Source organism: Chionomys nivalis, chromosome 3 (assembly GCF_950005125.1).
Source record: "Chionomys nivalis chromosome 3, mChiNiv1.1, whole genome shotgun sequence".
Lineage (NCBI taxonomy): Eukaryota > Metazoa > Chordata > Mammalia > Rodentia > Cricetidae > Chionomys > Chionomys nivalis.
The window spans coordinates 99750650-99778486 of NC_080088.1; the positions used below are offsets into that span (position 1 = coordinate 99750650).

Below are 27837 nucleotides of genomic sequence, written 5' to 3' on the forward strand. Positions count from 1 at the left end.
TTTCTTAACATCCTCTGTTTTCTCCTAGACAAAGGTCCCAGTGAGGAGCCATGGCCAGAAGAGAGGCCGGCAGAAGGTGAGACCCTGTCTGTCTTCCATAATTCCTTCTCCATGTCCACTCCATCCCTATGAGCAATCTCCCCTCCACTCCATCCTCTCTTTCCAACACCCTGCATTTGGGCTGGGAGTCCTGTGTGAGCTGTATCATAGTAGACTATGCTGGAACTGGCAGGCATCTGTCAGGATAAAGTTTTTTTTTTGTTGTTTTTTTGTTTTTCGAGACAGGGTTTCTCTGTGGTTTTGGAGCCTGTCCTGGAACTAGCTCTTGTAGACCAGGCTGGTCTCGAACTCACAGAGATCCGCCTGCCTCTGCCTCCCGAGTGCTGGGATTAAAGGCGTGCACCACCACCGCCCGGCTTGTCAGGATAAAGTTTAAGCTTTGGTTTACACACATAGCCAGTTGCTTTCCATGAAGGATTCTCAGCTGAATTGTGCCCCTCGTTTTCCTGGACTAGATTTTAGACTTGACTATATAAAGCTGGGCTTCTGAATAGAAGATTTTATGAGAAAAACTACTTTTTCTCTCTATGCTAAGAGCAAGGCAGGATGGGTAGAAAGGCCAAGCTAAGATTGTAATCTTATCAATAGTGTGTCTGCCCCTATATTAAAAAAGCCCCACAGCAGAGGAGATGAATGCCACTTGGTAGAACCCAGCTTGATGTCAACAGGATGCCTGTTAGCAAATATTTACTGCGCCCCCTGGTGGTAGTATGTGGAAATTACAGGCATACTTTGCACCCACTAACTAGTTAGGTCACTCATTGAGCTGATCTAAAAGTGATGCTACCCGAGAACGACTACAGAACCTTCTAGATCTCCACTGTGGCACATTTCACAATTATGTATGCAAAATCCAGGAATTAAGGGCTTGGGTAGAGCTGCCATTTCCTTCTCCTTTCCAAAGTTTCACCATGAGGTAATTCCTAATACCTACCTTCAGAGCTGGGAATGTGAGTTAAGGAGTAGGAAGTTTCTGCACTCAGGAAACTCAGCACACTGCCTTTGCCTTCCAGAAAGTCCTGGTGATGTGATCCGGCCCTTGCGGAAGCAGGTGGAGATGCTGTTCAACACTAAATATGGTGAGTAGGGAAAGGGACAGGCCTTCAGGACAAAGACAGAATTGGGACCCGTCGTCAGGATGGGAACTCTTGAGTCCATATAGCTCACCCATGGCAACAGCCTCCAGCAGAGAATCCCACCCCATTGGCCTGTTGGTCCACAGACCTTTCCTCATATCATTCCCTGGCTCATGTGCTGTCAGTCAGCCTCAGCCACAGTGGGCCTCGTCAACACCCAAAGGCCTTCCTGGGAACTCACAGCAGAATTAACTTTCTCTGGAAACCAGAAAAGTGGGAGGTTTGACTCAATGCTGCAGTGTTTTCTTATACTCTACCAGTGAGGGGTCAGGACATGGCTCAGTGGTAGAGAGTTCCTGTATAGACTCCTCCAGTGAGGGGCTGGGGTGTGGCTCAGTGGTAGAGCCCCTGCCTAGAATCCCCCAGTGAGGGGCTGGGGTGTGGCTCAGTGGTAGAGCCCCTGCCTAGAATCCCCCAGTGAGGGGCTGGGGTGTGGCTCAGTGGTAGAGCCCCTGCCTAGAATCCCCCAGTGAGGGGCTGGGGTGTGACTCAGTGGTAGAGCCCCTGCCTAGAATCCCCCAGTGAGGGGCTGGGGTGTGGCTCAGTGGTAGAGCCCCTGCCTAGAATCCCCCAGTGAGGGGCTGGGGTGTGACTCAGTGGTAGAGCACCTGCCTAGAATCCCCCAGTGAGGGGCTGGGGTGTGGCTTGGTAATAAAGTGCTTGTTTAGCACTTATAATGCCCTGGGTTCTATCACATCTCTACAGTAAAACAACAGAGTCCAGGAGAGAGCAAGATTGAAGAAGCCTCTTCTCTCTAGCTCCTTGAGTTTGCCAGGGGCTGGCTCTTCTCTCACACAGTCCTCGTATCCTACAGACCCATTTTACAAATGAAGAAATATGAAGCCGGCTGCAGTGATGAGGCTAGCTCAGGGCACCAGGCTAGCTCAGGGGCAGAGAACCTCAGATAAGGCTAGTCCTAGATCTGGCATGCTGTGGGGCTGTGTGAGGATTTGGGGTTTTTGCAGGTGGGGAGGGGACTGAGGGACCCACAGTCCTAGCCCAGCAATACTCTGTGGTTTCTGTACTATGCAGGCGTGAGTGAAGAGTGGTTCAGGTTCCCAGGCTGCATGCCTGCAGACGAGTCCCCTCCCCGAGAGACTCTCCTCCTACTTACACACTAGGTGTGCTTTTCTCCCCTCTGGCAAGTATATGGAGCTCAACTGAGTGCCTTCTCCAATGTCCTGCCGCCTCCAATTCCCACAAATAGGTGGGGACAGGAGTTGAGACTCCAAGTGGCCTTACAGCAGCCATGTCTTTGCAGCCAAAGCCATCGGTACCTCGGAGCCAGTCAAGGTACCCTACTCCAAGTTCCTGATGCACCCCAAGGAGCTGTTTGTGCTGGGTCTGCCTGAAGGCATCTCTCTTCGCAGACCCAACTGCTTTGGAATTGCCAAGCTTCGGAAGATTCTGGAAGCCAGCAACAGCATTCAGTTTGTCATCAAGAGGTAAGGTCTGAGCCTGGTGTGGTGGCAGGTAGCAGGCTAGCCAAGGCTACACAGTGAGATGCCGTCTCAAGAAAGAAAAGAGTGTAGTTTATGGGGGGGTGCAGAGAGATGAAATTAAGTTTAAAAAAAATAGGGGAAAAAAAGTGGGCTGTCTAGACCCAGAAAGGACATCGTCAGAACTGCCCATCACCAAACTGGCACCTTCCCGTTGTTCAGATTCCAAAATCTTTTTTTTTTTCATTTTCTTTTTTTTGTTTTGTTTGTTTGTTTTTGTTTTGCTTTTTGAGACGGGGTTTCTCTGTATAACAGTCCTACCTCTCCTGGAACTTTCTCTGTAGACCAGTCTGGCCTCAAACTCGTGGAAATCTTCCTGCTTCTGCCTCTTGAGCTCTGGGATTAAAGACATGTGCCATCACTGTCCAAATGTACTTTACTTTATATACTTTGTTTTTTATTTTTAAGTGTATTTGGGTTTTGATTTTGTTGTTGTTGTTTTGGGGGTTTGTTTTATTTCATTTTTAAGGCAGGATCTTACTTGCTAGTTGAGGCTACTCTAGAACTCATTGGATAGCCCAGGCTGGCCCAGTTGATCTTCCTGCCTCAGTCTCCCAAGTGCTCTGGAATTACAGATGCAAGCCACCATGCCCTGCCGATTCTAGACTAAATTAGAAGTGGGTGTGACGGTTCGTAACTAGAGCAGCACTTGGGAGGCCGAGGCAGGATGAAATAGACCAGTGGTTCTTCACCATCCTAACTTGGCGACCCTTTAGTACAGTTCCTCATGTTGTGGTGACCCCCAACCACAAAATTTTCTTTGCTACTTCATAACTGTGATGTTGCTACTGTTAGAAACTGTTGTAATGCAAATACCTGTGTTTCCCAGTTGTCTTGGGTGAACCCCTGTGAAAGGGGCGTTTCACTCACACACACGCACACACACATACACACGCGCACACACACACACTCAAGGGGTCTTGACCCACAGGTTGAGAACCACTGATGTAGCATGTAGACTGTATCACAGTACTTCATCTTAACAAAAATAAAACAAGGGCTGGAAAGATGACTCAGAGGTTAAGAGCACCGGCTGCTCTTCCAGAGGTCCCGAGTTCAATTCCCAGCAACCACATGGTGGCTCACAACCATCTGTACTGAGATCTGGCGCCCTTCCTTGGCGTGTGGGCATACATGGAGGCAGAATGTTGTATACATAATAAATAAATAAATCTTTAAAAAAAAAAACGAAACAAGAGAAACACTTTAGAGGAGGCTCAGTCAGTAGCGTACGTGCTGTGCAAGCCTGAGGACCTGGGTTCAATCCCCAGGACCCAGCTAGTACAAAAAAACAAAAGAAGAAGAAGATGAAGAACCAGACAAGGTGTTGCAAACCTGTAACCCCCAGTGCTGAGTAAGCAGAGATAGGAGGATCCCTGGGTTGCTGCCTAGCCAATGTGACCACATATGTAGGTTACAGGTTCAGGGAGAGACCCTGTCTCAAAACATAAGGTGGAGCAATAGAGATGGCTCAGTGGTTAAGAATGCTAGCAATGCTCTTGAAGGGACCCGAGTTTGGTTCCCAGTGTCCTGGTTGGGCAACTCATAACCATCTGTAACCCAGGCTTCAGTGGCTTTACACACACACACACACACACACACACACATAATTAAAAAATAAAACCTTACCCAAAAAAATGTGGAGAGCAATTAAGGAAGATACCAGTTGTTCACCTCTGGCCTCTCCATTGCACCTGCACACGTGTGTGTGCAGACATCATTTCCCCAGCAGTCACTCACCCACACATAGATGCTGTGCCTTTCAGTGCTAGGCAGTAGGGCTTGGGTGATGTTCACAGCAGAGGGCATCTTCCAGTCCCGGACTTGGGAAAAACCTCAGAGTTCTCGACAGCTCCTGTCAACCAGGATGGCTACCCCAGTGTGGCAAGGACCTTAATGCTATGTTGACCAGGACTAGGGGAAGCCCATTGCACAGATCTGTGCATGGAAGCTCAGGGGCTGAACAGCCCTAGGCTGCTTGGACAAACCTCATTGATGGCACCGGTTATGTTTTCTAGACCCGAACTGCTTACTGATGGTGTCAAAGAGCCTGTAACCGAGACTCAAGGTACCTGGGCGTGGGCGAGACACAGGTGGGCACGGGAGGGCACCGAGTCTCTGCCATACCCCGTCCTGATGCCCCTGTCCTATCCCCCACCTTAGGCGTTTCCCCACTGCCCCTGTCGGGTTTGCCCCCTCGATGCCACCTGAGACCCCAGGTGCTCCCTCCTCACCTGCCTTCTCTCCCCACCCCACCCCCAGAGAGGGACTCCTGGGACCGTCTTGTGGACGAGACCCCGAAGAGACAGGGCCTTCAAGGTAAGTTTAGGCCCGTGCTAATTTAGGCGTTCCAGGGTCGTGACTTTGGGTGGATTTAGCATGGGGGCGACAGAGGATGTGGGAAGAGGTTGGACCCCACCCGTGGTCTCTTGGGTACTCGACTAGCCTGGTGTGTCTGAGTTAGAGTGTGGCTGTCAGGAGGGGGGCACCCAGACACAGGACTCCAGAGATGGCTTCTCTATCCAGGTAGTAGCCATCTACCCTTCTGTTGTTATTCATCAACTCAGCTCTTTTGAAACTAAAGGAGTGGACGGTAGCCAGGGAGAGCCAGAGAGGCAGGCAGGAAGGCAAGCAGTGGGATATAGGAAACTGTTAAAGGAGGGCTTGCAACTGGCCCAGTGGGAGACTCCTGGCACCCTTCAGTGTGAGACCAACCAGCATCCCTGCTATCAATAGGGATACAACTGAGAACTTAACACATCCTACGTGTGCGTGGTTTAGAGGACTAATGGGCATGGCTGGTGTGAGTCCCAGGGTGACTGTCACCAGGTGGCCCCTTCACGGTCACCACACTTCTGAGGAGTTTAGAAAGGCAGCAGTGGCCAACGCTGGAGTTAGGAGACCTCAGAGAGAACCGGCTGCTGGTCCCCTCGGGGCCTCGCTCTTCCTAGGCAGCTGGAACGGCGAGGAGAGCTTATGTATCTTACCTCACCTATGCTGCCAGGACTGCACCAGAGGTCATTTCCTCCTTCCCCTGCCATCCATACCCTTCCTCTCTTAAGGCCAGGCCAGAATGTAGTCTCCCTGAGGTCAAAGGTGCAGTCTTGATGTGCTAGTACATGGGGGTCCTTAATCAACACTACCTAAAGAATGGTGGTCCTTGTCTAGAGGCCTTCCCTCCCTGTGAGGGGCTGGGGTGTGGCTCAGTGGGAGAGCATTTCTGTATTTTCTGCACTGCACTGGGCTCCGTCCTCTGTGCCGCCAAATAGTAAACAGGCCTGGGTGGATATTCCCGTTCTAGCCCTCTGCCTCCCTGTGAGCTTTTTGAAGCCCTCTCTCCAGCTCCCACCCAGCCGAGGACACAGACTTCCAGGCTTATTTATTAGTTTGTTGGTTTTCAAATGTCAACAATTAACTTAATTTCATCTCATTGCTGTTGGCGCAACAGTGTGAGTCCTTCCAGGAAAAAACAAAACAAAATGCACACAGCCTCTTGGAGACTGGTTCTGAAGGACTCTGAGGAGCCCACTCCAAAGACCTGCTAATTGCCAGAGAAGGAGTTCGCTGTAATTAGGAAATCGTGTTCCTGTAAAAGTCACCAAGTGCCTTTTAATGTAACAACCTCTGTCCGTAATTGTACTCACTTTGCAGAAAATTACGACACCAGACTCTCGCGGATCGACATCGCCAACACGCTTAGGGAACAAGTCCAAGACCTGTTTAACAAGAAATATGGTAAGTTACAGGCAGGGGTCAGGTAGAAGGAGAAGTAGGCAGCTTCCTGCCCATGGCCAACTTCACATTTGGCAAAGAGGTTGGTCTATGGCTTGGGCATATCTTCTCCTTTTTTTAAAAAAAATTGATTGATTGGTCTACAAGAGCTAGTTTCAAGACAGGTTCCAAAGCTACAGAGAAACCCTGTCTCAAAAAACAAACAAAAAGATTGATTGATTGATTGATTGATTGATGGATTGATTGATGGATGGATGGATGATTGAGTGAGTGTACGGGTATGTGGGTGTGCACATACCCCAGGACAAACGTGGTAACCAGACTCACAGGAATTGGTTGTTTCATTCGACCATGTGGGGCTGTGGGCATCAAACTCAGTCTTCCAGGTCTGGGGCAGCCACCGGTGCACACTGAGTTGTCTGACCAGCCCTTATCTATTTCTCAAGCATCCACTCCTTGCTAAGCACAGGGGACATGGCGTCACAGAAACCAGACACGTTGTAGAAGGTGTGGGTGGCGTACACCCGCAATCTCGTCACTTGGGAAGTGGAAGCAAAAGGATTGCTGTGTGTTTCATGTCGGCAGGAACTACAGGATACGGGTTTTGTTGAGAGACAGAGAGAGTGGGGTGCCAGTGCTCACTGCTGAGCTGGCTTCCAGGGTAAAGGTGTTGGCTGCCAGCCTGACACCGGAGCTTGGGTCCTGGAACCCACATAGTGAAGGGAGAGAATCAGAAACTGCAAGCTGCCCTCTTGCCTCCACCGTGTGCACCATGGGTGTGCACACCGGTGCTCACGCATGCGTACACGCATTAAGTAAATAAAATATATTTGAATTATTTTAATAGAGACTGGGGTGTGGCTCGGTTGGTAGGCTACTTACTGAGTGTGTGTGAAGCCCTTGGTTCAATCCATGGCACCAGATGATCTGGCTGGATGGCAAGCACTCAGGAGGTAGAGGCAGGAGGATCAGAAGTTCAGGGTCATCCCCAGCTACATTGCACATCGAAGTCAGCCTGAGTGAGTTGTTTGAGATCCTGTCTTAAAACAAACAAACTCAAAAAAAAAAAAAAACTTTAAAAAAGAGATGGTGGCTTTTGTTTTTTTGAGACAGGGTTTCTCTGTGTAACAGCTTTGACTGTCCTAGAACTCTATTGGTAGATCAGGCCTTTAATCCCAGCCCTTGAGAGGCAGAAGCTGATGGACCTCTGTTTGAGGCTATCGTGGTCTACATAGGGAGTCCCAGGCCAGCTAAGGCTACTTAATAAGACTCTGTCTCAAAAGAAACTCTGGGAAAGAAAGAAGGGAAGGGCCTGAGACTAGGTACATGGCGGATCTGGTATTCCTGGTCTCCGGATAGCACCCTGTCTGGCTTTGTCTTCCTGCCTCACTGCTGGGTGGAGCCTGCCCATTCACTCCGTGTGGGTCCGGACTCTGACTCCAGTCTGGGGGGAAGCAAATGCTTCAGGGCTCCCATCCTGGAGGCTGGTGCACCGTGCAGCCTAGAGTCTGAGAAATACTAAGCCCTGCTCTGGCCAGCACCTTGGGCCCACACCTTCCTGCTCTGCCCTCGAGGCCTACCCAGCCTGGATTCACACCGGAAACTCCCTGCACCACACAGATAATCAATCACCAGTGCTATCCATGTACACCTCCTCCAGCAGCGGTTCTCAACCCGTGGGCTACAACCCCTTTGAGAATTTCATATCAGATCTCCTGCATATCAGATATTTTACACTCTAGTTCATAACAGTAGCAAAATTACAATTACCAAGTCTTAGTTAGAGTTTCCTGTTGCTGTGAAGAGACCCCATGACCACGGCAGCTCTTATCAATAAAACATTTAGCTGAGGGTGGTTCGCTTCCGGTTTCAGAGGATCCGCCCGTTATGATCGTGGAGGGGAGCCTGGCGCGTGCGGGCAGATGTGGGGCTGGAGCTGAGAGTCCTATGTCTTGACTCAGGTGGTAGGAAGCCGACTGACTGTCACACTGAGCGAAACTTGAGAAAAGAGACCTCAAAGCCTGCTCCCACAGTGACACCTTTCCTCCAACAAGGCCACACCTCCTGATAGTGACGCTCCCTTTGGGGGCCATTTTTTTTTCAAACCACCACAAGTAGCAGTGAAATAATTGTATGGTTGGGGGGTCACCACAACATGAGGAACTGAATTAAAGGGTCACAGCATCGGGAAGGTTGAGAATCACTGGTCTAGAGTCTTCCGCAAAGGGCCCCGTGCCCCTGGGAGAGACCCTCGTGTACTTAGGCCGCACACCCTGTTCCCCTGCTTCCTCCTAGCTGAGACAACTGTCCTTCTTTTATCCAGGTGAAGCTTTGGGCATCAAATACCCGGTGCAGGTACCCTACAAACGAATCAAAAGCAATCCAGGCTCGGTAATCATCGAAGGCCTGCCTCCTGGGATCCCATTCCGCAAGCCCTGCACCTTTGGCTCCCAGAACCTGGAAAGGATCCTCGCTGTGGCTGACAAGATCAAGTTCACAGTCACCAGGTACTTGGATAAGGAAGGGGAAGAGTTGAGATTGGACTGGCTGGGATGGGGGCCCGCTTCCCGCAATAGGGGTGTGTCTTAGTTGGGGTTTACTATTGTTGTGAAGAGACACCATGACCATGGCAACTCTTAAAAAGAAAACATTTAATTGGGGCAGCTCACTTATACTTCAGAGGTTCAGTCCGTTATCATGGTAGCAAGCATGGCAGCATGCAGGTAGATGTGGTACCCGAGAGGTAGCTGAGAATCCCACAGAGCCCTTGCAGGCAACAGGAAGTCCTGAGACATGGAGTGAAGCTTAAGCAAGAAACCTCAGAGCCCGCCTCCACAGTGACACACTTCTTCCACCAAAGCCACACCTGCACCAACAAAACCACACCTCCCAATAGTGCCACCACAGGGCATTAGGGAGGGACTGCAGACCAGACAGGGCTCAGGAGTCTCCACGCAGCGACCAACCACCCTTCTAACTGTATGCCCTGCAGCCCCGTAGGTATACCCAGCCCCTTGAGAAAGCAAAAATTATGTGTACACACATGACCTGGGCATCTTGTTGAAAATGTGGGCATGCCGCTTGTATCTATAACCCCAGCACTGGTGTATTAGGGAAAGAGATGAGAAGGTTCCAGAGGTCTGCTTGCTGGCCAGTCTAGCCAGGTGGGAAACCTTTCCTTAAATAAAAATAGAAAAAAGAAAGGGAGGCCGGGCCGTGGTGGCGCACACCTTTAATCCCAGCACTTGGGAGGCAGAGGCAGGCGGATCTCTGTGAGTTCGAGACCAGCCTGGTCTACAAGAGCTAGTTCCAGGACAGTCTCCAAAACCACAGAGAAACCCTGTCTCGAAAAAAAAAAAAAAAAAGGGAAAAAGAACAAGATGTAAAATGATTGAGGAAGACGCTTGAAGTTACTCTCTGGCGTGCACACGCATGTGTGTGTGCGCGTGCGTGCGTGCACAGACAGGCAAAGTACCTGCCATGCCCTACCTCATACACACAAATGGTACAGATTCCAAAGCGTGCTTCTCATCCCAGCACTCAGGAAGTGGAGCCAGGAGGGTTATGAGTTAGCTCTAGTTACATGAGACCCTTTCTCAAGAAAGAAAACAGCAATGGGGTGGGGCTTGGGTGGTTTCTGCATTGTCCAGCTCGCACGAAGCCCTTCCCGGCTTTCATCCCCAGTACCACATAGACCCGTCTTAGCAATGACACCTGCAACCACAGCACTCAGGAAGTAGAGACAAGAGGATCAGAAGTTCAGGGCCATCCTTGGCTACAACAAAGGGAGTTCAAGACTAGCCTGGGCTACAAGTGATCCGCTCTGAAAGAATCGAACATTAAATGCTGATTATATGTGAAGTGGGCCCTAGGCATTTGTTACCAATTCCTTTGCAAGCTGGTGCCATCATGCACCTGGTGGCACTCTTGTCCCTGTTGCCCTTCTTCTGAAACCCCACTTCTGTTTCCCTTCCAGGCCATTCCAAGGACTCATCCCAAAGCCTGGTAAGTGGTATTCTGTGTGTTTGCCCACACAGTTAATGGGAGCTCAGAGCCCAGTCCACCATGGGGCACAACTGCCTGGCTCAGAAGCCAGACCTGGGGTCCTAACACTGAAGCCAAGGCCACGGGCTTCACCCAGTCAGAGGTTGCAGGCCCCTCAAACTCTAAGTGGCCTGGCTGACTCAGTACATAGCGGAAATTGGAGGCAAATGTATGAGTGTTGTCCACAGGGTGTGGGGCTTGGTGGTGAGATATGAGGGGTTGGGGAGCCGGGAAGATCACTGACTGCGCAAGCACGTGGACCTGAGTTTGATCTCGGAGACCCACGGAAACGGCATATAATGACACATACTTGTGATCCCTGTACCAGGGCGTGGACAGAGGCAGATTGTTGAGGCTCACCGACCAGCCTGCCTGGTCTGTTGAGAAAGCTCCCAGGCCCATGAAAGACCGACTCAAAAGAGCAAAGGAAAAAGCTGAGCATAGGGCTGCAACCTTTAACCCCAGCATCAGAAAGGCAGAAGCAGGTGGATCTCCTGAGATCAAGGACAGGCTGGTTTACAGAGTGAGTTCCAGGACAGCCAGGGCTTCACAGAGAAACCCTGTCTCAAAAGGAAAGGAAAGGAAAGGAAAGGAAAGGAAAGGAAAGGAAAGGAAAGGAAAGGAAAGGAAAGGAAAGGAAAGGAAAGGAAAAGAAAAGAAAAGAACTCCTATGGATTCCCCAGTGAGGGCCTGGGGTGTGGCTCAGTGGTAGAGCCCCTGCCTAGAATCCCCCAGTGAGGGGCTGGAGTGTGGCTCGGTGATAGAGCCCCTGCCTAGAATCTCACAGTGAGGAACTGGGCCAAGGATAAGTCAAGCTTGCTAAGATGACATGTATGTATTTCACCATGCCTAGTTTATGTGCTTCTGAGGCTGGAACCAGGGCCTCGTGCATGTTAGGCAAGAACCTATCAAATTTGCTGTATCCCTACCCGCCAAGACCCTATCTTAAAAAGAACTTTAAAACAAACAGAAAAGCTCCTGACCCTATCATACCCTCTACAGAGCTCCCTGGGGGGGCTCTAGGATCCTATGCCCACAATGGAGAGAGTCCTGGGTGTGGCCAGAGGCAGAGCCAGAGCGGCAGTCAGCCCAGGGGTTGAGGGGGTGATGGGGGGTGAGTGCTTCCTTAGGAGGGCAGCTGGGCACATGTTAACACAGAGGACTGTCTTCCCACCAGTGGGAGGTCCAGAAAGTCTCTTCCTTGGGGCTGATCCTGGCCCAGCCCCATTCTGCCTGGCCCCATAGCAAGCTCCCACCCCCACCGCCAACCCGACTCCTATGTTCATTTGTGAATGCAGGCCTCTTAGCTCCAGGCTGATGATAGCCTGGTCAGACCCTAGCCAATGGCCAGCCCTGACACGTGACTGTCTGAGCCGATGTCACTGCCGAGTGGCACTGCTCCTGTTCTTCAGGAAGTGTGGCCTAGAAACCCAGTGAGCATATCTGTCAGCCAACCCACTATAGCCCCCTGGTCTCCGCCTGCGCTCCGTACCCTGCTTTTTTTTGGGACAGGTCTTCATATGTATCCCACACTGGCCTCAAATTTGGGATCCTCCTGCCTCAGCCTCCAGAGTGTTGAGATTATAGTTGTGTGCCACCACTTCCCATAGGAGGAAACAGTCTCAGAGAGGTCAAGAAAATTTCTCAAAGTCACAGAGCATTCTCATAGCCTGGCTGCAATTTGAAAGGGGGTCTTACCCACTTTTTGCTGGATCCAGGTTGAACTTGTGACCCTGCCTACTACCAATCCTGCTAAATGTCTCTTTGTCGCCCCCTCATGGCCACTATGTGCAATGACGTGGGTCCTGCCTAACAATCTTAAATTCCCAGTTTGAAATTGGTTTACTTTTGGGGTTTGTTTTTCGGATTTTGAGTGTGTGTGTGTGTACACATATGTACACACTCAGATCTTTTTTTTTTTTTTCTTTTTTGATTTTCGAGACAGGGTTTCTTTGTGGTTTTGGAGCCTGTCCTGGAACTAGCTCTTGTAGACCAGGCTGGTCTTGTACTCACAGAGATCCGCCTGCCTCTGCCTCCCAAGTGCTGGGATTAAAGGCGTGCGCCACCACCGCCTGGCTCACAGTCAGATCTTCAGGCTTTGAGGCAAGTCCACCTGCTGAGTTATTTGGCTGGCTGCAGGTCCTGCTTTTTATGAAAGCTGTGGGGCTCAAACTCAGGTCTTTATGTTTCCAAGATAAACACCTACCCATGAGCTCTCTCCTCAGCCCCGGATTTTTGTTTGTTGCTACTGCTGTTATTTTATTTTATTTAGATTTATTTATTTTATGTCTTTGTTTTCCCTGCACCTTGTGTGTGCCTAGTGTCTGTGCAGGTCAGGGAACTGGAGTTGTGGATGGTCGTGAACCACTGTGAGTGCTGGGAACTGAGCCATGTCTCTAACCCACGCCCCCACCCCATGAGGCAGTGTCTCATAGAGACCAGGCCAACCTGGAACTTGACGTTTAGCTGAGAATCATCTTAAATTTTGATCCCCCTGCCTCCACGCCACAGTGCTGGGGTTACAGATCTGGGCCACTCCTTCACACTGGGCCACTCTTGACTGAGGGTTTTGTTGCTGTGATAAACACCATGATCAAAAACACCTTAGGAAACCGGTGGTAGCATCGTATGCCTTTAATCCCAGCACTTGGGAGGCAGAGGCAAGCGAATCTCTGAGTTCGAGGCCAGCCTGGTCTACAGAGTGAGTTCTAGTACAGGCTCTAAAACTACAGAGAAACCCTGTCTCAATAAAACAAACAAAAAAACCACCTCAAGGAAGAAAGGGTTTATTTCAGCTCACACCTCACGATGTCACTGAGGAAAGTCACAGCAGGAACCTGTAGCTGATGCAGAGGCCATGAAGGAACACTGTTTACTGGCTTTCTCTCCACAGCTTACTCAGCCCGCTTTTTTTGTTTTGTTTTGTTTTGTTTGATTTTTCGAGACAGGGTTTCTCCGTAGCTTTTGGTTCCTGTCCTGGAACTAGCTCTTGTAGACCAGGCTGGCCTCGAACTCACAGAGATCCGCCTGCCTCTGCCTCCCGAGTGCTGGGATTAAAAGCGTGCGCCACCGCCGCCCGGCTCAGCCCGCTTTCTTATACACCCCACAACTACATGCCCAGGGGTGTCTCGCCCACAGTGGGTCTGAGTCCTCCTATATCAATGACTAAGAAAATTAAAATGTACTACAGCCAGGCGGTAGTGATGTACGCCTTTAATCCCAGCTCTCAGGCGGCAGAGGCAGATGATTCTTTGTGAGTTTGAGGGCAGCCTTGGTCTGCACAGCAAGTTCCAGGACAGCCAAGGCTACACTGAGAAACCCTGTGGCGGGGGTGGGGGGGGATATAGGCAATCTGATGGAGGGCTTATCTCATTTGAGTTTAGCTTGTGTCCAGGAAAGGTCCTGGGAGCAGGTGGGTCCCTTCTGTGTCGGGAGGGGTCCCCCAGCTGGGGCGCAGAGGTCCCTGTGTGGAAGGACTGTTGGAAGTAGAATCCCAGAGGACTCCCTGGAGCAGTGAGAGTTACTAAGAGGGGGGATTAGCAAGCGTCGTGGAGGGAGAAGAGGAAGATGGCCTCTGCACACCTGTAAACAGTGTGCACAGTCGAAGTCTTCCCAAAAAAAACGGCTGAAGATTGGTTTGCGCAAATCCAGTGGCCACCTGCGGGTAGAGTCTTTCCAGTGACAAAGCCACTCACATCCGGAAGCTAGGGTGTAGCTGCCAGCCTGGGGAGGTGACATTCTCCAGGTCAGGGTAGGGAGACTGCTGTGAACTCAGCCTTCCTACTTTTAGGTTTCTTTTGTTGTTGTTCGAAACAAAGCAGCCCGGGCTGCCTTGAACTTGCTGGGCAGCAAGGATGACCTTGAACCATGACCCTCCAGCCTCCACTCTACTTCCAAAGTGCTGGGATTACAGGTGTGTACACCGTGCCTGGCATGCAACCCAGGGCTTCCTGCATGCTAGACATGCTCTCTAGCAATAGAGTTACATCCCCAGCCAGCTTTCTGTCTTTCAGATCTGTGCCTACAGTCTGGTGTGGTGTTATGTGGGTTTTGTTTTCCAAATGATGTCAGATTTGCATTTTCTGGTAGTAGTCATGGTGACCAGCTTCCACCTGGGGCAGGTGGACTGAAGAAGGTAAAGCAGGAGCCAAGGACCAGGACGGTCTGCAGAGGCCTGAGCTCAGGTGGTAGGCCCAGAGAGAGACAGGGGGAGGATTAAGATCTAGAAGGGGGTGGAATGGCCCATAAGGAAAGATGGCGAAAAAGATGGCGGATGTAGGTGACACTTGTCTAAAGACCTGGATTTGTGGGACTGGAAATAGGGGGAGCTTTGGAGGTAGTGAACTCCCTGTTAGTGGAGGCATTCGAGCTGAGGTTAGGTTGTCAGTCACTTCCCAAAGAGAATAGTCCATATAGAATTTGCTGCAAGGGAGAACGGGAAGAGCTGTTCCCACATCACAGTACCTGACAGGACTCACTTCCCTTAGCTGCCCAGTTAGGAGCTTCCCCACAGGCGGTCACTTCCTCTGCAGGGTGTGGATGATGGACATCTGTCATCACAGCACTTGGAAGGAGTTCAAGGCCAGCTTCAGTTACACAGGAAGTTTGAGTCTAGCCTGGGCTACAAGAGACCTCATCTCAAAACTGAATACTAAGAACTTGAGCTATAGTTCTGAGGTTAAGAGTGTTTGCTGCCTTTTCCAAAAGACCTGAGGTCACTTCTCAGCAATTATATCGGGTGGTCACGGTTGCCTGTGACTCAGCTCCAGAGGATCCCGCAGTCCCTTCTAGCCAACACAGGCACCCATACACACATGCATACACACATACGTATGTCATCATTGTGTCTTCTGACCTCAGGTGCAGCTTCAGTGCACTGTCAAGGAAAAAGGGGTGCACTGGGGTCCCCACAGGCAGAGCAGACCTGCCGGCTTCCTGTATGACTCCAGCAAGCCAGGTTCGGCTCTTTTGAGCATCATTGTCTGTATCTATAGAACAGGAAGGATTGCCTTTGGTGGCGCTTGGCATGCCTGCAATCCCATCACTCAAGAGGCAGGTGGATCTCTCTGAGTTCAAGGCTAACCTCGTCTACAGATCCAGTTCCAGGATAGCCAGACAGAAGCCCTGTTTTGGAAATCAAAAACAAACAGGAAAGGTTGTTTTTCTCTACCCTAGAGCCCAAGGCCAAGGCCTACTGGGTCTCAGAGGCTCAGAAGAGCTGGGCCTGCGGCCTATATTAGACCTTGCAGAATGCAGGCCTGGAAAGCCCTTGTGTGTTGGGTCCCTGCTGCCCAGAAACTTGAGTACCCCAGGGAGCTAGAAACAGATTCTCAGCAAGCAGCTCCAGTTTAATCTAGGACACCCCACAGTCGGCCTCCCAGTTCAGGTTCAATGATTACACCCTACCCCACCCTGGAGAGAATTTATTCCAGCCACTCAAAGCATAGGGGTGGGGGTGGGAGGATTAAAACTCTTTAATAATAGCATGTTCCCAGAGAGAAGCCAGCCCAGAGCAGAACTGTCCTGTGGCTCTATGTAGGTTTAAGCAATTGTATTGTTTTCGTACATTCTCCTTCATTCCGTCCGTCTGTCCGTCCATCCATGCATGTCATCCCCCACCCCTAGCTAGGTTACACTTTGAGAAGTTAGCTGTGTTTTACAGAGGCAAAAACTGCAAGTTTTGGCCGTTTGTGAACAAATGGAGAGATTTACAAAGTAGAAGTATTGTCAGTTATCTTAAGACAGACCAAGGTTGCCCTTAACCAAGGTCGCCCAGAATTAGGCTTCTCCTGGTGAGAGGCACGAGGCTTTCTCTGTAGCTTTGGAGCCTGTCCTGAAACTAGCTCTTATAGACCAGGCTGGTCTTGAACTCAGAGATACACCTGCCTCTGCCTCCCGAGTGCTAGGATTAAAGGCATGCACTACCACCGCCCTGCAAGGATTCTACTCTTATATAACTTTTTTTTTTTCTTTTTTAAAAATAATTTTTTTTGATCTGGGTGGTGGTGAGTTCAGGGCCAGCCTGGTCTACAAGAGCTAGGGCTGTTGCACAGAGAAACTCTGTCTCAAAAAGACAACAACAACAATAATAATAATTTTAAAGATTTATTTATTGAGTATGTATACAGTGTTCTACCTGCATGTGTCCCTGTAGGCCAGAAGAGGGCACCAGATCTCATTACAGATGACTGTGAGCCACCATGTGGTTGCTGGGAATTGAACTCAGGACCTCTGGAAGAACAGCCAGTGCTCTTAACCACTGAGCCATCTCTCCAGCTCCCAATAATAATTTTTTTATGTGCACAGGTATTTTGCCTGCATGTATGTTTGTGTGATAGTGTCAAATCTTAGAGTTACAGACAGTGTGAGCTGCCACAATTGTGGGTGCTGGGAATTGAACCTGGGTCCTCTGGAAGAACAGTCAGTGCCCTTAACTGCTGAGACATCTTTCCAGCCCATCTTTCTTTTCTTTCTTAACCACTGAGCCATCTCTCTATCTGTTGTTGCTATTGGTCTGAGACAGGGTTTCTCTGTGTCGCCTTGGCTGTCATGGAACTCAACGTGAAGACCAGCTGGCCTGGAACTCAGAGATCGCCTGCTTCTGCTTAGTGCTGGCATTGAAGGCATGCGCCACCACCAGCCTGGCCAACTTAATCTTTTCTAAGCAAGTTGATTGGTAAATCTTTTATAACTTCAGTGTTTCACTGAGGAAAGTGGATATGCCATTTCTCCAGCGATGTCTGGAGAAACGTGTGGTGGCACACATCTTTAAACCCAGCACCGGAAAGCAGAGCCATACTGAGGTCAGGCTGGCAAAAGCTACAACATTGCTGGGTGGTGGTGGCACAAACCTTTCAGGGGGAGCTCTGTGAGTTTGAGGCTAGCCTAGTCTAAGACAAAGTGAGTTCCAGGACAGCCAGGGCTACAAAGAGAAACCCTGTTTCAAAATACAAAACAAAACATAAGCTACATATTATGACCAGCTATCAGAATAAAAGAAAAGAAAAACCCACAAAAATGGTAACAAAAGGCCGGGCGGTGGTGGTGCACGCCTTTAATCCCAGCACTTGGGAGGCAGAGGCAGGCGGATCTCTGTGAGTTCGAGACCAGCCTGGTCTACAGAGCTAGTTCCAGGACAGGCTCCACAGCCATAGAGAAACCCTGTCTCGAAAAAACAAAAAAAAAACAAAAACAAAAACAAAAAAATGGTAACAAAAGTTTAAATATATAAATACGATGCTAGAAGCACAGACCAAGGCCAGCCATGCCCCCCTCCCCCGTCACTCAAAAAAAAAAAAAAAGAAAAAAGGCCAGGCAGTGGTGGCGCACACCTTTAATCCCAGCACTCAGGAGGCAGAGGCAGGCAGATCTCTGTGAGTTCAAGGCCAACCTGGTCTACAAGAGCTAGTTCCAGAACAGGCTCTAAAACTACAGCGAAACCCTGTCTTGAAAAACCAAAAAGAAAAATACAAACAAACAAAAAAAACATCCTTTGAAACCGAGTGAGCTGAGTCATGGTTCAATGGCTCAGCAGGCCGTCCACTCTGGTCCATCCCCAGCACCAAGCAGGGCATGGTGGAACATTCCTCTAATCCCAACCGTTAGAAGACTGAGAGAGGATGGTTGTGTTCAAGGCCAGCTGGGGCTCCAGTGGAAGACCCTGCATGAAAACAAAACGAGAGGGAAGCATTCCAGTCCCCTGGGGGATGCCTCTTGTAACCTGCCGAGTGTCCCGTCGCCCCTGACTCTGGGGCTATGACTGGTATCCCCTACACTGTCAGCTCCTCTTGGGGTGCTCTGTGCCTGGCCTCTGGTGGGAATACTGCTTGGGAAATTTAGGTGGATGAGTGGGTGTGTAGATGGGACGAGGGGGGACAGGTGTGTGGATGGAAGAATGGGAGGTGAGGGGGTGGGTGTGTGGATGGATATGAATGGAGGTGAGGGGGTGGGTTTGTGGATGAATGAATGGAGGTGAGGGATGGGTGTGTAGATGGATGAATGGAGGTGAGGGATGGGTGTGTAGATGGATGAATGGAGGTGAGGGGGTGGGTTTGTGGATGAATGAATGGAGGTGAGGGATGGGTGTGTAGATGGATGAATGGAGGTGAGGGGGTGGGTGTGTGGATGGATATGATGGAGGTGAGGGGCGGGTGTGTGGATGGACTAATGGGCGGCAGGGGGTGGATATACTTAAGAGACCAAAGCAGCTGCAGTGGAGAAGGCATTATCTGGAGAGCTGCCCTGCAGGCCGGGGCCACATGGGAGAAGCATACGCCAGTTCTTCAGTGCGATTTTCTCCCTGCAGATGAGGATGACGCCAACAGACTCGGGGAGAAGGTGATCCTCCGAGAGCAAGTGAAGGAGCTCTTCAATGAGAAATACGGTCAGTGCCCCACCCGGGTGGCCGCGGGGTGTGTGTGTGTGTGTGCGTGTGTGCAGGCCAGTTTGCATGACCACAGTAGCTGATGGCATGTGTGTTAGGTACTTTTGCTCATTGCTGTGACAGATACCCCACCCAAAGACGGAAGGGTTTGCTTTGGGTCACAGTTAAAGCTAGTCCATAGGGCAAGGGCATGTGTGAGGTCATGTCTGCAATCAGGAAGCAGAGAGAGATGAGTACTGGGGCTGGCTCACTTTGTCCATTTTAATTCAGTTCTGGAAGCCCAGCCTGTAACATGATACCACCCACCTTTAGAGTGGGTCTTCCCACATCAGCTAACCCAATCTAGAAACTTGCTCACATACAGATGTGCCCAGAGGTATGTCTTCTAGGTCATTCTAGAACCTGTGGATGATCGGATGAACTCTCATAACGTATTTGGATGATGTTGCTGTACCTGGGGTGGGATGGCTGCTGAGTTCGCCTGTCAGAGTCACCAGCTCTTCCCTAGAGTGATTCGCCGTATGACATGGGGACATCTCTCTCTGGTTCTGACCTGTGCTCTCTAGGTGAGGCCCTGGGACTGAATCGGCCTGTGTTGGTCCCTTACAAACTGATCCGGGACAGCCCAGACGCTGTGGAGGTGAAAGGCCTCCCAGATGACATCCCCTTCCGAAACCCCAACACCTATGACATCCATCGACTGGAGAAGATCCTGAAGGCCAGGGAGCATGTGCGGATGGTTATCATCAACCAGCTTCAGTAAGTGCTGCAGGGCAGACAGCAGGGCAAGAGCTGTGGGAGAGGAGAGGGTACCACCCTGGCCAAGGACACCAATCAGCAGGCCAAACCAGAGGTCAGAGAGAATCCTGAGTCAGAAAACCAACTCCCAAGTCTTTTGTTGCTTTGAGACAGAGTCTCATGTAGCCCAGGCTGGCCTGGAACACACTGTGTTATTGATGCTGACCTTGAACTCCTGCTAGTCCTCCTTCTGCCTCCTAAGTGCTGGGATTACAGGCTTGAGCCACTCGGCTAGAGGATCCAGGTTCGATTCTCAGTGTCTGCCTGGTAACACAACCATCCCTAAGTCCATTTCCAGGAGATCCGATGCCATCCTCTGACTTCCTTGGGCACTGTGCATGAATATGGTACACATACACCCATGCACACAGAAACTCATACAGTGAAATAGAGAATTATAAGAGGCAGGCGGATCTCTGTGAGTTCGAGGCCAGCCTGGTCTACAAGAGCTAGTTCCAGGACAGGCTCCAAAGCTTCAGAGAAACCCTGTCTTGAAAAAAAACCAAAAAGATAAAAAAAATTTAAAAAAAATTTTTTTTTTTTAAAGAAACATCTTTTTTAAAATTTGAGGTAGGAGCTGGGGAGATATCACAGTTGGTATAAAATGCTTATCATACGGGCTGGTGAGATGGCTCAGAGGTTAAGAGCACTGGCTGCTCTTCCGGAGGTCCTGAGTTCAATTCCCAGCAACCACATGGTGGCTCATAACCATCTGTAATGAGATCTGGTGCCCTCTTCCGGCAGGCATACATGGAGGCTGAACACTGTGTACATAATAAATAAATCTTTAAAAAAAAATGCTTATCATACAAGCATGAAGACCTGAGTTCAGATCCCAGGGCCCATAGCATGTACCATTCCTGGGGAGGCAAAAGCAAGAAAATCCTGGGGACACATTGGCCATCCAGACTCTCTTCAGTTTAGTGAGAGATTCTGATGGAAATATAGCATGGAGACTAGAGGGATGGCTCAGCAGGTAGAAGCGTTTGTGTCATCATGAGAACTAGAGCTTGGATTCCAGTTCCCATATAACACGTGGGGCTTCTCGTGCATGCCCGTGGCCCCATGAGTAGGGTTCAGACAGGATGGTGTCTGGAGTTGGCTGACTTCCAGCCTAGTGAGAAAACACTATTACCAGTTTTAGGGAGGGTCTGCGCCTCCAAGGGAGATTTGGAGAATGGTAAAGGAAGACTCACGGTACCCTCCCTTCTGGCCTCCTCCTGTGCGCACCAGCTTGCACACCTGTATACACACATGTACATAATAAATAATTCTTTAGAATAAAAATAACATAGAGAGTACTTGAGAAAAACACCCAACATTGACCTGTGCCCTCCACACACGTGCATACTGTCACACACACACACATACACACACACACACACACACACACACACACACAGGTCCCTGGTGAGGTGACTCAGCAGGTAAAGATTAAAGATGCTCGCCACCAAGCCTGACAAACCTAAGAAAGGTTTCCTGGGACTCACATCGTAGACGGAGTGAACTAACTCGACTCCCACCCTGACCTCTACCGAACACACATGCACCCGTATATACACAAAATAAATAAATATAAGGAAAAAATTTAAACAAAAAGAAAAAAATGAACCAGGTGGTGGCGGTGGCGCATGACTTTAATGCCAGCACTGGGAGGCAGAGGCAGGCGAATCTCTGTGAGTTCGAGGCCAGCCTTGTTCCCAAAGTAAGTTCGCAGGTAAGGACATCTGGAACTGTAACACAGAGAAACCCTGTCTAGAGGGAGAGAGAAAGAGAGAGAGAAAGACGTTTGAGGAATAATTGTGTGCTAATGTATTCCTGTAATCCCAGTAATAGAGAGGCAGGAGGAGGAGGATGGACCAGCCTTGGCTATAGAGCGAGGCCCCTGTCTCTAAAGGAAAAGAGTTTCAGGGGTTGTGTGCCCTGGTCCCTTGTGCCTGCTTTTGGTGGGAGCATATTCATGATTGAAGGTGCTGCTCACCTCACGAGAGACAGGGAGTGGGAAGAGAAGAGGAAGCCATGGTCCCAGGATCCCCACTGATCACCTGACCACAATGCCTTATCCCTACCCCTAGGCCCTACCTCGTCAAGGTCTAATGTGCCAGGTTGGCATCCACATATTTAGCACATGGACCACTGGGCAACACTTACGGTGTAAAACTATAGCGTGACCTGACCGGGCAATGGCCACACAGCTGCATCTCTGCTGTGGAGAGCGGGTGTCCGTCCTCCAAGGAATGGGTGAGGAGAGGAAAGCTCCTAACTGTGACCTTGCTTCTCTCTCTTTCAGACCTTTTGCCGAAGTCTGCAATGATGCCAAGGTGCCAGGTGAGTCAGAGGCAAGAGAGGCCAGCCTTCTGCCTAATGGGGACCAGTCTCTGGCCTTCAAAAATACAAAAAAAAAAAAAAAAAAAAAAGCACAGGCAGGCACAGACCTTGGGGATGGTTCAGTGGATAAATCCCTAGGATCCACATGATGGAGAAACTGAGCCAACTCCTGCAAGTTGTCCTCTAATCTCCAGTCATGTGCCATATATGTTTGCATAAATAAATATTTCTAAAAAAAAAATAGGTAAGGCTGGGGTGTGGCTCAGTCAGGAGAGTATACCCAAAGTCCTTTTACGATTTCCCTAGCATCACGTAAATCAGGAATAGTGGCACGCACCTTTAATCCCGGTACTCGGGAGGTAGAGGCAGGAGGATCAGGAGTCAAGGCCAAGATCAGTTATACAGTGACTTGGAAGCCAGCCCAGGCTACGTGAGACCCTGTCTCAGCAAACCAAACCGAGACACTTTGGTGGGAAGTGGGTAGAGGAACCTAGGGCTTTTGACAATCACAGGAAGATAGCCATATTAGAGATCAGATAACCTGGGTGAGCTAGAGCGCTGTACTCGGCCTGTTGAGCTGGGCAAGGGGATATTTTTAGAAGCAAAGAGGGTAGGTAAATAGGAGCCAGAAATGGGACAACTGGCCCTTAGATCTGCTTGGGGAATGAGGCTGGACAACTGAGCCTCAGTGGATGGGTAGAGAGAGTCACAAAGCCTAGGACGCTGTGAAAGGGTGTAGCTTTAGGTCAGAGGTATAGTACCTGCCTAGAATCCCCCCAGTAAGGGCCTAAGAGGATGTTCAATATGTGCCAAGCCCTGGGTTCCATCCCCAGGACATTGGGGAGGCGGGGGGGGGGGGGGCGTCAAACGCTGAAAATCTAAAAGCAAGGGCTTTCTCCAGGGAGTTCAGGAGGCCGACGCAGAACGGCCCCCAGCATCCGGTCTCAGCAACTGTTTCTCCCATCAGCCAAAGACATTCCCAAGCGCAAGAGGAAGCGGGTCTCGGAAGGCAACTCGGTCTCCTCCTCTTCCTCTTCTTCATCCTCGTCCTCTAACCCAGAGTCTGTGGCATCCACCAACCAGATCTCCCTTGTGGTAAAGTCACGCAGATCTGAACGTCACCCTAATCCTGTGTAGCCTTTGCCCTGCCCTCAGGCAGAGCACCCACACACTGTGCTCTAAACCTCAGAGGTGCAGGTGCATCCACCTGTTTTGCCCACAGGATAGACTGCGGGGGTCTGTGCAGTCAGTCAGTGCAGGGCTTGAAGTGCTGGTGTCGCCAGCGGTGTGTGTAATGAATGCAGCAGAGGGTCGATGGTGACGTGACAGAACTCAGTCTCTATCATCTGTCGGCCACGTTGCTGAGTGTGGCCCTTGCCTGATTCAGAGGAAGACCTATGTAAAGAACTGGGCGTGGTGGCCTATGCCTATAGCCCCAGCTGTTTGAGGCCCAGCTTGGGTTATATGAGATCAGAATGCTTGCCCTTGCGCACATGAAGCCCTGGCTTACGTACCCAGCATTGCGTAAACTGGACCTGATGGCACATGCCTGTAATCCCAGCACTGGAGAGGTAGAGGCAGGAGGATCAACCTCAGTACATGAGAAATTTGAGGCTAGCCTGGGCTATGTGAGACTGTCTCAATAGAAAAGAATGGAGGGAAAAGGGGGAAGAAAGACTCATTTTAGGATTTCTAGACCCTTTGTGCGTCCCTTCAGCCCCTTTCTGGGTACTGCTGCAAGCCCAGAATTTGCATTTTCTCCTACCTTCGTTTTTATCATTGAGTACGCCTTCCTTTTACCCCGAGAGGTGGGACAGTATCTGTGGGGTGAAGCTGGGTGTATGGTGCTTACTGCACCTGCTCTGAGTACTCAGCCCTTGCTGGTGTCTGATCCACATGTTGAACCCCTGGAACACAGGTGGGGGACAGTCACACCAGGCTCTACCTGTGTCACCTTAGGGAGTCTCTTGCCCTCTCTGGGCCTCAGTGGCTACATAAGTAACATTTGAGTTCACCCTCAAGGAAAGCGAGCCAGTTATTCCGGGAGGTCTTCGTGTCCTCGGGAGTCCTAACCTGGCCCCCCTGTCCCCCTCTTTCCAGCAGTGGCCAGTGTACATGGTGGACTATTCCGGACTAAACGTGCAGCTTCCAGATCCCCTCGACTATTAGACCTCAGAGCCGAATCAGGACCTCAACTCAGAAAGACTAAAGGAAATGTAATTTATGTACAAAGTATATTCGGATATGTATCGATGCCTTTTAGTTTTTCCAATGATTTTTACACTATATTCCTGCCGCCAAGGCCTTTTTAAATAAGTAAAAAAAAAAAAGAAAAGAAAAAGAAAAAAAAGTGTGGCATTTATTTATTTATTTATTTATTTATTTATTTATTTATTTTTACGATGGTTATGTGTTATGCTTCTGGTGGTGTGGCCCCAGCAGCCACTCAGGGACTGAGTCAGGCAAGACACAGCTCAGGTGCCTTGATTTCATACTCTGGGGTCTCACTGTGATGTCCGGGGACAGAACTTATTTTCTTTACTGCCAAGGGACTAGTGGCCACAGGAGGAGCCACAGAGTGCTTGCCCGGCTTTCACCAAGCCATGGGTTCCACCCTGGTGTTGCATATTCGGGACGTGATGGTGCACACCTGTAACCCCAGCACTCAGGAAGTGGGGACAGGAGGACCAGGACTTCCCATCTGGGACTGGGGAAAGTATGCCTGCCTTTGCATGCATGATCACCTGACTTCAGAATCCCAGTATCCAGGTAAAAAGATGTGCACCGTGGCATCGCATCTGCCTATAACCCCAGTGATGGGAGTCTGGAAACAAGAGGATCCCTGGAGCTTGCTGGCCTGATAACCTAACTGTGAGCTCTGGGTTCAGAGAAGGAGCCTGTCTTCAAAAATTAGATGAAAAGGGGAAGAGCAAGATGGCTTAGTGGGTTGAGGTTCTTGCCGCCAAGACTGACAACCTGAGTTCAGTCCCAGGGACCACAGGAGGGAAGGAGGAGAAAATGAACTCCTGCTCATTCTTCTCCGACCTCCACACATATGCTGTCATATGGGAACACACACAAAGTGTGATTTTTTTTCAATTTTATTTTTTCAATTTTATTTCAGTATGTTTATGTGTATCCTGAAGTAATAGAGGCAGACATCCCGTGTTGACCACCAGCTTTCAAACACACGTCTAAGCACATTTGTATACACGTTCCACACATTCAGATACACACACACATAACACCGTGTACATACGCAAAATGTTTCAAGGCCAACTTGCAATACGTCTAACCTTATGGGGGGGGTTGTTTATATTGTTTTGTTTTTTTGAGACAGGGTTTCTCTGTGTGGCCTTAGCTGTCCTGGAACTCGCTCTGTATATCAGGCTGCCCTTGAACTCAGAGATCCCCCTGCCTCTGCCTCCTGAGTGCTAGCACAGCCAGTGCTCTTAACAGCTGAGCCATCTCTCCAGGCCTAAAATTAAAGGCATGCATCCCCACTACCTGGCATTTTTCCCCCTTGCTTGCTTACTTTTTAAAAAAAAAAAAAAATTGAGACCATATGTTTGAAGGGGAAAAAAAGGCTCTAGAAAGAGAAATACCATATTGTCTTTTTTATATCCATAATAGTAAATGCTGATTACTGGAATTCTTGACTTTCTGCCTCTGTACAGCTTTCAACCACACACACACACTCAGGAAGACTTTCTCTTCCTGTGTCCCTTTCACGGTCCCTGTCTATCTTGCCTGAACATATTACATCGTAGTCACTGGAAAGAAGAGGACACAATGACCCCAGGATCTGGCTCTGATACTCCAGTCCAGGTGTTTCTGTCAGGTCTGTGTATCCCCACTGGGAGAGGGGCCTTGTCCCAGACATCTGGATCAGCTTCCTCCTGGAAAGATATTACAGACCGCAAATTAGCATGCCCCTGCCAACTGTCCATCTCTGCTGGCATCCAACCCCCACCACACACACACCAGCCACTAGCTGGCCTCCTTTTCCACATCTCAGAGATGGAAGGGGAAGTAGGGACACACAACACCAGGTACTTGCCATCTTCCCTGGCTCCTGAAATTTTTTTTTTTTTTTTTTTTTTTTTTTGAGACAGTCTCATATGGCCCAGGCTGGCCTCGGCTTCTTACATAACTGATAATGACCCTGAACTTGGGGTCTTCCTGTGTGCTCCTCCTAACACTAGAATCACACAGGGCATTCACCACCACACTGAGCCCTTTCTCTTCAAGACCCAGCACTCCATCATGGACCACCATCCTTGGTCCTGTGGTACACCTCGAACCCCAGAGGGCTGAGGCAGGAGGATCTGGAGTTGAGGACCAGACCAAAAGGCACTCACTTCAAAAGCCCGATAAGTTCAAGTTGAGACCCTGTCTAAAACTACAAAACGGAGCAAATATAGGATAGCACCCTCCAGTCACCCAGCCTTTGGGAAGTGAGGCTAGAGGATCATTTCAAGGACATTCTCCTTACATAGCAAATCAGGAGGCCAGTCTGGACCACAAAGGACCCTTTTTTAAAAAAACAAAAACATAATCTGAGCCTGGTGAATCTCTTGAGTCCAACCTGGTCTACCGAGGGAATGCCAGGGTAGCTAGGGCTACACAGAGAAACCCTGTATTGGAAACAAAACAAAAACAGGGCAGGCAAGACAGCCCCACTCGCCCCCGAAGTGAATGAATGGTCTCTACGTGTCTACACACATAACACGTAATTTAGAGGAATAAAAATAGATCTTTATATTTTCAAGACAGGGTTTCCCTGGGTAGCCTTGACTGTCCTGGAACTAGCTCTGTGACCAGGCTGGCCTCGAACCCACAGGATTAAAGGCATGTGCCATCACTGCCCAGACATACATACATTTATTTGTTTGTTTGTTTGTTTGTTTTAAAGTTAAAAACCCTTAGATCAACTCCAGAGGCAGGACAGTCAAAATTTCTGGGAATTTGAGGCCTGCCAAGTCTACCTAGTGAGACCCTGTGTCAAATCCCTTACTTAGATCAGGGCTTCAACCACCACCACCCTGGCCCCAGCCACCCTGTGAGAGACAGAGGGCATAGCTCAGTAGTGGGGCACCTACATAACACATGAAGCCTGGGTTTAATCCCCGACATTTCAAAACAGAAAACAAGAAATTTTTCTCCCTATTTATACTCGACTCTGACTTCCAGGGCGATCTGGGAGCGGTCTTAGTCGGTCTTAGCCTCACAAGCCACCCTTTATCCGCTGCTGGAACCTGGCTTTGGTCTAGATAGGGCCTTGGGTACCTGGCGCCCTTATTCTGGGAGCAGCCACTGGCGCCTGTCTGTGGTCTAGAGCCGCCCCCACTATGACCTAAGGCAACCAGATCAGAGCTCGCTGTTGGAGTCCCTGGGTGGGGCCGGCGCTGGGAAACCGGATCCGAAGCCTGTGAGCAAAACACAGCCGCACATTCCCTCGGCAGATGGAACCCTGCACTTCAGCGGGCCTGGGCTACAGAGACCCTGTCTCAAAACAACACGGGTTGGGAGAATGTAGCTCAGGAGGTCGAGTGCTTGCCTAGCATGCTGCACGCCCTGGATTCCATCCTAGCGCTGCAGAAAACTGGGCACAGTGGGTGGGACGCATCTATAATCCCAGTGCTGGAGATGGCCGGGAGGATCAAGAGTGCGCGAGGACAGTTTGAGCTACATGAGACCCTGTCTCAAAGCAAAATTCCAAAATTAAAAATAATAACGCCCACAAAAATAATTAGTTAAGGGTACCCCTCCAAAGCCGTCTTTTGTTTGAGACACGGTCCTGGATTACCCAGCTGGTCTCAAACACAGTCTGTTGCAGAGGATGGTCTTGAACTTT

General features: G+C 49.9%; 1 protein-coding gene across 9 annotated transcripts in view; it reads left to right on the forward strand.

Moving 5' to 3' along the window:
• Gtf2ird1 (GTF2I repeat domain containing 1) overlaps positions 1-24297 on the forward strand; it is a 93818-nt gene extending 69521 nt beyond the window's left edge. For 3 of the 9 annotated variants that reach the window (XM_057764947.1, XM_057764940.1, XM_057764945.1), the window contains 13 exons: positions 29-76; positions 1074-1139; positions 2458-2641; positions 4714-4763; positions 4958-5014; positions 6347-6430; positions 8751-8934; positions 10404-10432; positions 18777-18854; positions 19421-19613; positions 21943-21980; positions 22882-23075; positions 24081-24297. In XM_057764947.1, the coding sequence (XP_057620930.1) occupies positions 29-76; positions 1074-1139; positions 2458-2641; positions 4714-4763; positions 4958-5014; positions 6347-6430; positions 8751-8934; positions 10404-10432; positions 18777-18854; positions 19421-19613; positions 21943-21980; positions 22882-23075; positions 24081-24149 (1274 nt within the window). In that variant the 3' untranslated portion in view covers positions 24150-24297. The remainder of the gene's footprint in view (positions 1-28; positions 77-1073; positions 1140-2457; positions 2642-4713; positions 4764-4957; positions 5015-6346; positions 6431-8750; positions 8935-10403; positions 10433-18776; positions 18855-19420; positions 19614-21942; positions 21981-22881; positions 23076-24080) is intronic. The other 6 variants (XM_057764944.1, XM_057764948.1, XM_057764942.1 and 3 more) reach the window with 4 other exon arrangements.
• Positions 24298-27837: the final 3540 nt, after the last annotated feature.